Source organism: Cibotium barometz, chromosome 44 (assembly GCF_041138505.1).
Source record: "Cibotium barometz isolate CiBa-2024 chromosome 44, ASM4113850v1, whole genome shotgun sequence".
NCBI classification, from domain to species: Eukaryota; Viridiplantae; Streptophyta; class Polypodiopsida; order Cyatheales; family Cibotiaceae; genus Cibotium; species Cibotium barometz.
This window is the reverse complement of record NC_141089.1, coordinates 20,969,058-20,979,153: the sequence shown is the minus strand read 5'-3', so window position 1 is coordinate 20,979,153 and position 10,096 is coordinate 20,969,058. Positions and strand designations below refer to the sequence as shown.

At 47.1% G+C, this 10,096-nt stretch overlaps 1 protein-coding gene across 1 annotated transcript in view; it reads left to right on the top strand.

Annotated features, from left to right (window-relative positions):
* The window catches only part of LOC147613061 (protein NLP6-like), a 4,928-nt gene extending 894 nt beyond the window's left edge, over positions 1-4,034 (top strand). Inside the window, exons 1-4 of the mRNA XM_086782362.1 lie at positions 1-854; positions 1,026-1,073; positions 1,208-2,285; positions 2,450-4,034. The exon at positions 1-854 is cut by the window's left edge and continues 894 nt beyond it. Of these exons, the coding sequence (XP_086638488.1) occupies positions 1-854; positions 1,026-1,073; positions 1,208-2,285; positions 2,450-3,768 (3,299 nt within the window). The 3' untranslated portion in view covers positions 3,769-4,034. The remainder of the gene's footprint in view (positions 855-1,025; positions 1,074-1,207; positions 2,286-2,449) is intronic.
* Positions 4,035-10,096: the final 6,062 nt, after the last annotated feature.

Sequence of the window (10,096 nt, the reverse complement as noted above, 5' to 3'; positions counted from 1 at the left end):
TCGATGACTCCCAGCAGCCTTTTGTCTTCTCAATGTACCCGGGAGGTCTGCAAAACGCAAGCCTTTTCCCGCAGGCAATGATGCAGCAGCAAGCTTCGATGGCCATGGCTGGGGCAGTGGCTGTTCCATCTCCAAAATTTCCTGAAACCTACATCTCAAGAGAGCACCAGCAGCACAGGCTAGGAGGTGGCAAAGAAAAGACTTCTGTTGGTGCTGCTGTGGCAGCTCCAGACCATGAGGTTCTGCAGCAATTTACAAGTACAATGACAGATCTTGTGGACAATACTAGATCTGTGTTGAGAACTCCATATCCAGGTTTTCATCTCCAGCAAAATGGTAGCCAGCATGGACTTGATGGAGGTCCGGCATCAGCAGCTCTTTTTTCCTTAACCGATCGGATCAACCTTGCACTGAGCAATTATGTTCGTCTGTCTAGGAGTGATGTCCTTGTGCAAGTCTGGGTACCTCAGAAGGTAGGCAAAAGGGTGTTTCTGACAACACATGGACAGCCATTTCTTCTGCGGCAGTGCATTAATGATGGCCTCTCTAGTTACAGAAAGCTCTCTACCAAGTACACTTTCTCAGCAGAGCAAGGTGATCCTGAGGCGTTTCCGGGGCTCCCAGGCCGCGTCTTTCTGAAGAAGCTCCCTGAATGGACTCCCAATGTGCAGTTCTACAAGCGGAGCGAGTACCTGCGAGTCAATGATGCAGAGCGATGTAACGTGCGTGGATCACTTGCTTTGCCGGTCTTGGAGAAGGCTACTGGCAACTGTCTGGCTGTCATTGAACTTGTCATGCTGATGGAGAAGGTGGAGTACAGGACTGAGATTGAAAGTATTTGCCGGGCACTCCAGGTAGTCATCTATTATGTCACTGTTCTGCAAACGCATGACATATGTGTGCGCTTGTGCTTGCGCTCGCGCTCAAATCTGTGCAGTTTTTTTTTTGCCAAAGGCATAAATCTGGGCCCTTTTTTTAATTCCAAATAGCTACAAGTTTCATCCTAGTTTGTTTGGTCGTGGCAGGAGGTCAACCTCAGCAGCACTGAAAGGCAGTGTTGCCTTCCACTGCAGGTATCTCACCTTCTTCCTTTTTTCTGGGTTCCATAGGAGTTCCAGGATCTTGCCTTGCACAAAGGAAAGAATTTAGTGTGTTGTCAAAAAGTGACCAATTACACTTCTTCCAGCTAATCAGTTGCTTTGATCAGGTGAAAACAGATGCTCGACAAGCTGTTTTTGCTGAGATCTCAGAGGTTTTGATGGCAGTTTGTGGAACTCATAAGCTGCCTTTGGCTCAGACCTGGGTTCCTTGCCGTTTGTACTGCATTCCTGGCAGTAACCATGTGAGAGAGTATGGCCTTACTAGTCTGGCCAGTTATGATGCCAGTAGAGTTGGACTTTTTACTGGGGATGGCCCCTACTGTCTCAGTGACTCAGGGATAAGTGGATTTAGGCAAGCATGCACTGAGCATTGTTTGGAGAGGGACCAGGGTGTTCCTGGTAAAGCATTTTTTTCCAACCAGCCTTTCTTTTCCTGTGATGTTAAAGAGTACAGCAAAGCAGAGTACCCACTTGGTCACCTTGCTCGTGTGTTCAAGCTGAGTGCAGCTGTTGCCATTCGGCTACGAAGTGTTCATACGGGTGGGAATGACTATGTCTTGGAGTTCTTCTTGCCACAGTCATGCTTGGACCCTGCGGAACAGCAATTCTTGCTGAATACTCTTTCTATAACAATGCAACGTGTTTGCAGAAGTTTAAGGACTATCACTGATGCAGAATTGGAGGAGGAGAAAGCCCGTTGCAATGGCTTGGGCTTGCATTCTGAATTCAATGGCAGCACTGAAGTTCTTTCTAGGGTGGCACCAGCAGGAACCCATGTACCATGTGGTTTAGGCGATCCTTCCAGCCAGACTTTGCTGGTCAGAGACTCAGCTGCACAAGGGCAAGGTCAACAAGAGCTTCGAGACCAAATGATCCCGGTGACCCAACTTGGTGAGGCAAAGAGGCAAGTGCTAGCAAGTTATGCCCTTGATGGTGTGGAAGCGTTGACAGGTCAAGAACCGACTAACACACCCTACCTTGAACAGTACTCAGTACCCTCAGTGTCTCACATGAATGATGATATCTGCTCGCTTCAATCAGCAAAGGACTTACAAGAGAGCAGTACCAGTAGCAAAAGGCGGTCTGACAGCAGGCGACGGGGCACAATGGAAAAGACCATCAGCCTGAGTGTTCTGCAACAGTACTTTGCTGGTAGTTTGAAGAATGCAGCCAAAAGCATTGGCGGTATGCAAGTCTTCAACTTTTGTAGATTGTGATTTGGTCCTGGACAAATAATTTGCTCTGTCAACCCAGTGCGTAATCTTCCTATTTTTTCACAACTTGTGATGATGATCATTGTCGGACAATGTAGTTCTAAGCTTTTTTTTTTTTGGGAATAAAATGTGCAGTGTGTCCGACAACCCTAAAGAGGATATGCAGACAGCATGGGATCTCAAGGTGGCCATCACGAAAGATCAACAAGGTCAGCCGATCACTCAAAAAGCTGCAAGGAGTGATCGATTCTGTCCAGGGTGCTGATGGGGCACTGAAAATCAATGCCCTGACAGGTGACATTGCATCAACAGCAGCTGCTGTAAAGGGGGTGCAGACAAGTAGTGGCATGCCAGCAGTCAAAGTGGGCGGCTGGGCTGTCTCGTGGGCGGCCAGGACTGGCATCACTTCTCCAGTTATTTCCAGTAGTTCTCAGCAGCACTCATTGGATCCTGTGCTCTTACTGAAAGAAGAGCAAAATAAATGCAATTCTTCACCTGAGAAAAGTGCAGAAACCAAAGCAGTTGAAAGCACCACCAACCTGGAAAACTTGCATGTCGAAGCTAGTGGCCAGCTGATGGAGAATGGGAAGGTGCAGAAGGGCGAGAGCCCTCTCGAAAACATGTCGTTTCAGTTACCTGCTGAAACAAATGATGCATATGTTAGAAACAATAATCCCTCACAAGTTCCTTGCACTGGTTTTCCAATGGTGCCAGTTCCATCGTCAGGCAATGTTCTGTTGCCAAATCTTCTCCAAAGCCCGGGTTCAGCCAATGTTGAACCAAGTGAACAGGTCGGTTCAGCTGCCTATGATGGGGAAAGGATGAGCAGGGCATTTACACCCAGATTCATCAGTGGTAATAAGAGGAATGCCAGTAATGTGGACTCCAGGGTTCACGGAGGTTTGGAAGCTTTTGCTGCACTGAGGAGCATACCAGGTGAAGATGATATGCAGTTTGAAAGAGTAGACAACATATCTGATCACTCTCAGTGTGTGGATGTAGATACTGCAGTGCAGACACTTACACCTGAAGATGAAGCAAGCCAACGTTCTCCTGGTGTACAATTAGATTCTTCAAGGTTGCAAGGCAGTGATTCTGGGTCGCCATCCTTCAGTGCAGTCGGTAGCTCCCAAAGGGTAAGGTACGCTCTGGAAGAAGCGTTGACAATTGTCAAGGCAAAGTATAGAGATGACACTGTACGATTCAAACTAGGGCTAAATTCTGGATACATGGATATACGAGAAGAAGTTGGGAAGAGATTCAAGCTGCAGATGGATAGCTTCGACCTGAAATACTTGGATGATGATGAAGAATGGGTCATGCTCACATGCGATGCAGATCTGTTTGAGTGCTTTGATATTCTCAGATCTTCTGGTGGTAATCATATAAAGTTGATGGTGCGTGATTATATGATTCCCTTTGGCAGCTCAAGTGGAAGCACTGGAGAATCGTGAATGCCCCAAAACAAGAAAAAAAGAAAACCCCTTGTCTCACCAGCCCTTTTCTCCATCTAACTTTATCTATGTAAAGGTTATACAGAGATGTTGGTGAGTACACAAACCTAACAAGACTCATTTGTAACATTTTTTACTGTACTTTAAGCCAGCTTAGTAAATCTTGGGGAGCTCATTCCTAAAGAGATTCCTTGGTAGCTTTGTGAGGCTGCATCATGGTGGCAAAGAATTTACTATCCTATGCAAAAGATATACTGCTTGCTAAATGCTCATTGCAAATGTATAAAGGAGTAGAGCAACGTCAAAAAGACAATCTTTGAGTCGGCCTTCTTCTTGAAGCGCAAGCATTGGTGGTATCATCTCCATAATGACCCACCAAAATCGACCTATGATGCAATCCAAAATGACAAATGTTGGACTGCTCGAGGAAACGAAAAAATGATACCATGCATATCAATAACATCTTGTATGTGGTGAATTCCAAGCATGGAAAGGTTATAGGCCTTCCCTAGTTGGGATAATGCTGTCAGAATGCATAGTGGAGATGAAGACAACTGCTGTAGAGAGCAATACACAGATGAAAGAGAGACAGAAGCTGTGTAACTTTGCTATATACACCACATAAAATCCCGGAAATGTACAATCTGGAGTGTGGGGGCAAGGGGCTATTTTTATGCCCCCTGGCTGTTGGTCGGCCAGCCCATAAACAGGTCGACAACAGCCTGACTGCTCACGACCAGCAATAACGTCAGTTGGCCAGTAAAAACCCAGTCCGCCAGCACAGAGGGAGTGGTCGGGTAGCACCAAAGCAGTCGGGCAGCACCTGAAGGCAGCCAACAGCCCATACACACCTCCAAAAAAATAGGAAAAATATACGGAGAGTGAGGAAAAATGGGAAGACACTAAAACAGGCGGGCACACCCACAACAGAGGCTTCGACATAGTGTACAGACAGGAGATGATTGCTAACACCCCCTCTTAGCTCCTGGATGTGGAACCAACCCCAGTGAGCTGGAGTGCCGCTGGAGCATAGCTTGAGGTAGAGACTTCGTGAAGAGGTCCGCCGCATCGTCCTCCGTCGAACAATAAAGAAGCAAGATGTCACCAGCCAAGATCTTCTCACGAACAAAGTGATATTGTATCTCTATGTGCTTGGTCTGGAAATGGAAGACCGGGTTCCGAGCAATAGCAATACAGCTCTGGTTATCGCACTGGATGACTGTGGGCTCCTTCTACGGAAACCCAATCTCGCCGAGCAACCTCCTCAGCCACACAACCTCGCAAGCAGCACCACAAACAGCCCGGTACTTTGCCTCTGTAAAAACGACAAGGCAATAGTTGGCTGCCTCTTGCTGCTTCATGAAACAGCTCTTGAGCCAAGGGTAAAATGGTAGCCTGAAGTAGATCTCCTCGTGTTTGGATCTCCTTCCCAATTTGAGTCACTCCATCCTTGGAGTCGAACTCGGTCCTTCGTTTCACCTCCAGTGGCGTAGAAGAGTCCAAGATCCTTTGTACCTTGCAGATACCGCAAGATTTGCAATCCTGTGTCCCAGTGGGACTTCAACGGTGCATAAACGAGCTCAACATCCCCACAGGAAAGCACAAGTCCAATCTGGTGTTCAGCAACCAGATCAATGAACCAACCAGCTTCCGGTACAGGAGAGGCATCAACTGGCTCACAAGGATCATTACCCGTAAGTTTTGTGTTCGGGTCCATCGGTGACGTGATAGGCTTGTAGTTCTCCATCCCAAAGGCCTCAAGCAACTGATGGACATACCGCTATTGAGAGACAAAGAACCCTCTTTGGGTCTGCCAGATCTCCAATCCCAAGAAGAAGTGGAGTAAGTCTATATCGGTCATCTCAAACTCCTTTGACAAGGCAACCTTCGTCATTGCAATGTGCTCCACATGACCGCCAGTGAGAATGAGGTCATCCACATAAAGGATGATCAAAGTGACCATGCCGTGTTCCCGAAAGAGATATAAGTTAGGATCTGCAACTGATCTCTGAAATCTAGTCCGAAGAAAGAAGGAATCAATCTTCTGATTCCAAGCCTTGGGAGCTTGCTTAAGACCATACAAGGCCTTCCGCAACTTGCGAACCATCGCCTTTGATCTTGGAACCTATAGACTGCCCAACATACACCTCCTCCTGTAGGTCACCGCCGTTAAGGAACGCAGATTTCACATCCATCTGAAATACCGGCCACCGTTGAGAAGAAGCAAGGACAAGAACGGTTCGAATCGTGGTCATCCTCGTTGTCAGTGAAAAGGTATCCTCATAGTTGATGCTAGGCCGTTGAGCATAATCCTTAGCCACAAGTCTGGCTTTGTGTTTGTCCACCGACCTATCTGACGTGTACTTGGTCTTAAAGACCCACTTGACACCAATGACAGACCGTTTCGACGGCCTCAGAACCAACTCCCAAGTTTTTTTCTTCTCTATGGCATCCAGAGAAACCCAGTCAGGTAGCACAGAGGAAGTGGTCGGGTAGCACCAAAGCAGTCGGGCAGCACCTGAAGGCAGCCGACAGCCCATACACACCTCCATAAAAATAGGAAAAATATACGGAGAGTGAGGAAAAATTGAAAGACACTAAAATGGGCGGGCACTGAAACCGATCCCGTCAAGTGGGAAAGACTCCGTTGGACACCCACACGCTTAAAAGCACAACTTTAAAACCACAAATATGAAATGGACAACTTAAAACAACTTGAAATTAAATGAACAGAAATGGAAAAAATGGACACCAGCACTGGGGCCGGAACGGGCCGACCCCCCCCTCAATATATGATATATTTATTGGGAGTATTTAATGAATACAATGCTCCATGGGTTCTGAGAACCAGATAATGTCCATGTACATATGAAAACAATACCAAACAAATAGGCTCGGATTTCGATGAAGAAACTCGAAGCAGAACGACCACTAGTGTGGCCCAATCTCTGCGGTCCTGTGCTTTCACTGGACTCCGCGGAGAGCGCCTCACTGGTGTTCCGAGACCACGCACAAACAGGCGCTCTCGTACTAACGCCTGGCTCTCCCGATCTCAGCACCTTTGGACCGAGGTTCGCCAATACAGCTTGGACAACCCGGCATCGAACGGGTGTGGCCGTAGAGGGATGAATCCCTTGTCAGATTTAAACATTAAATGCTTTACTCAAATCTGAAAATCACTTACTTGTAGTTGGTTGATAAAAGACCAAAACTTGCGGAATGATGAAGCCACTCAGGTGATGCGAAGTCTTCCTTGTAGAACACCCGTGGAGATGATGTACCGCCACAAAGGACACAGCCGCCTGCTCTTGCCTGATTGGAGAAGGAGTGCACAGTCACTATGTACCACCACTTTCAAAGTAGACAAACCAAGAGATAGCTGTAGACAGCCGCCTGCTGGAGCACAGCCTGATAGTGATGGATACACAGCCGCCTGGGGGAAACAATTCAGAGGTAATACGTGGCCTTCATGTGATGGCAGCCAACTCTGTGTAGGCAAAATATGTAATGGGCGCCTGGCTGTACAGAAACGCAGCCAGCATCCAGAGGTTCAGTCGCCAGCAATAGAGGTAAAGAGAAGGCAGCCGCCTGCTGGAGTGGTTGCAGCCAGCCTGTGGGAGGAAGGGCACCTGGCTGCTGTATACAGGCTCCTGGCTGCTGTACACAGGCGCCTGGCTGCAGCCGTACAGTAGAAAATATGGCAGCCGCCTGTAGTTGCAGCCAGCCGTCTGGGGAGAGAAGCCGCAGCAGTGCTTGTGGAGATGATAACCGCCTGCAGGAGAGTAGGCGCAGCCAGTAGTATGAGCAGTCCCCTTTGCGTAGGAAGAGCAGCCGGTTGATGGATCCAACGCTAAAAGGAAGCGATGGGTGATGGATCAACGCCAGCTAGATGCGATGGCTTCAACGCTTGAAGGGGGCCCTTTTTTTTAATAAAATTGAAAGTGGAGTTAACCTTGGTCATACCCACGTTTGCATGTGGGGGATTAGTGGGGGTGGGTGACCATGCCCACCCCCACACTCACTTAAAAGTGAGGCTCCCCACCTTGGCCCCTAAGTGCACTTTTAAATGAGTGTGAACCCCTAACCTTATAAAACAAAGGGGTTAGAATTAAATAACAATTTAACAACATGTACCATATACTTACCACCTGTTCACATGCACTGAAACTCGTCAGAATACAGAGCAGACTTCACGACTCACTGGCAGGCGTCCCCGTAACACGTCAAGCAGGCAAACACACGAATACATGTCATGCGAAAACAGTTTCAAGCATACAAATCATGTGTGCATGTGCAAATAGTAACATGGACATATCTCCCGTTCATGGAACATGTACAAAATATCTGTCGGCACAAAACTGGCACGACATAAAAACATAAAATCCTGGTCTTCCTATGGAGTGACAGTCCCATAGGTAAGACACAGTTCCAGGCACGAGTTTCCCTATGGTGTGACAGTCCCATAGGTGAAACACGGCACGAATACTGGCTCTTCCATGGCGTGACAGTCCCATGGATCGAGCACAGTCCAGGTCATACACGGGTGGCACTGATCTGGCTCCCGTCCATACGACACCATCCTGCTAACACACGGGTGGCACCAGTCTGGCTCCCGTCCATGTCAGCAAAATACTGGCCTCTTCACATGAGACACCGGCCTGGCCTCAAGTGAATGAGACGCAAAAACTAGGAATGGACCAAATGGTCGGCCAATTGGTGACATCCCCCCGGGCTTCTAAAGAGTTGACCTCAACTTAAAAGCCTCAAGATATGCCTGCAACAATTGCGGATAATCTGCAAAATAATCCTCATTTACCCATTTGGCATCAATAGGCAAATAATTCTTAAACTTCACAAGGTATCTCCTGGAAAGCTTTCCTGCAGGTAGCTTTCTCTCCTTGTGAAAAACAATCTGTTCTGGCTGGAGGATCTCCTCAAGCTCTTCAATCTCTGGCGGATCTTCTGTGACAGGCTCATCAGGATCTGGCCCCACATATTTCCGAAATAGACTCACATGAAAAGCATTGTGAATCGTCCAATGACTAGGTAAAGCAAGCCTGTAGGACAGTTCATTGATCTTGTGAATCACCTTGAAGGGTCCATAATAGCGAGGAGAAAGCTTAGGATATGATCCTTCTCGTCCTGGCCTCTTCCGAAGCCTAGCCTTCTCAAATTTCAGCAATACCCAATCACCTTCTTTGACTTCCATGTCCCTTCTATGCTTGTCAGCAGCCATTTTATGCTTATCCTGAGATCTCGCAATGGCTGTCCGCACCTGACCAAAGGCAACATCCAAGTCACGAACATATTCATCAGCTGCAAAGATCTCATCCTTGGTACGAAGGATGGGTGGCAAGACCACTCTGCCATAAATAATCTCAAACGGAGCCTTTCCTGTGGAAGCATGGATCGTATTGTTGTAGGCAAACTCAACAAGTGGAAGATACTTCTCCCATGCACTCTTTTGATCTGCCACATAACACTTCAACAAATCCAACACGGCTGAATTTGCAGCTTCACTTTGGCCATCCGTTTGGGGATGATAAGCTGATGAAAACTCAAGCTTAGTACCCATATTATCAAATAAAGCCCTCCAAAATAGGCTTGTAGTCCTGGGATCTCTATCCCCAACAATGGATTTAGGCATACCATGATGCTTGAAAATATTAGCAAGAAAAAGCTTTACCATATGATCAGCTTTAATGGTTTTCTTGACGGGCAAGAAGTGAGCTTGCTTGCTAAACCTGTCCACAATAGTCCAAATAGCATCATTCCCATGCTGGGATCTAGGCAAATCCATGATAAAATCCATCGTGATACTTTCCCAAGGTTGCGAGGGAATAGGCAATGGCTGAAGCGAACCTGGAGGCTTTTGCCTATCAAATTTCACCTTTTGGCAAGTAATACATGCACGCACATAAGCCTCAATGTCTTTACGCATGCTTGGCCAAAAGAAATACCTCTGTATCATGCGAGTAGTAGGCATAATACCTCTATGACCAGCATATGGTGGAGCGTGACATTCGTCCATAACCTTTGGACGCAAATCCTTCACCACACATAGGCAATTATCCTTCATGAGATAACCCTCGTTGATAACATAAGAGGCATGTGAATGACCAGCCATCAAATCAGTCCAAATATGGCAAAAATCAGCATCCAAATGATACAAATCTCTCATAGCAGATAGATCTCCATGAGAGGCCACTGAGACTGCAGCAACATAAGGCCTCCTAGAAAGTGCATCGGCCACCACATTTTTCTTTCCTGGAGTATGCACAATCTGAAAATGAAACATGGAAAGAAAATTTGCCATTCTCATCTGCTT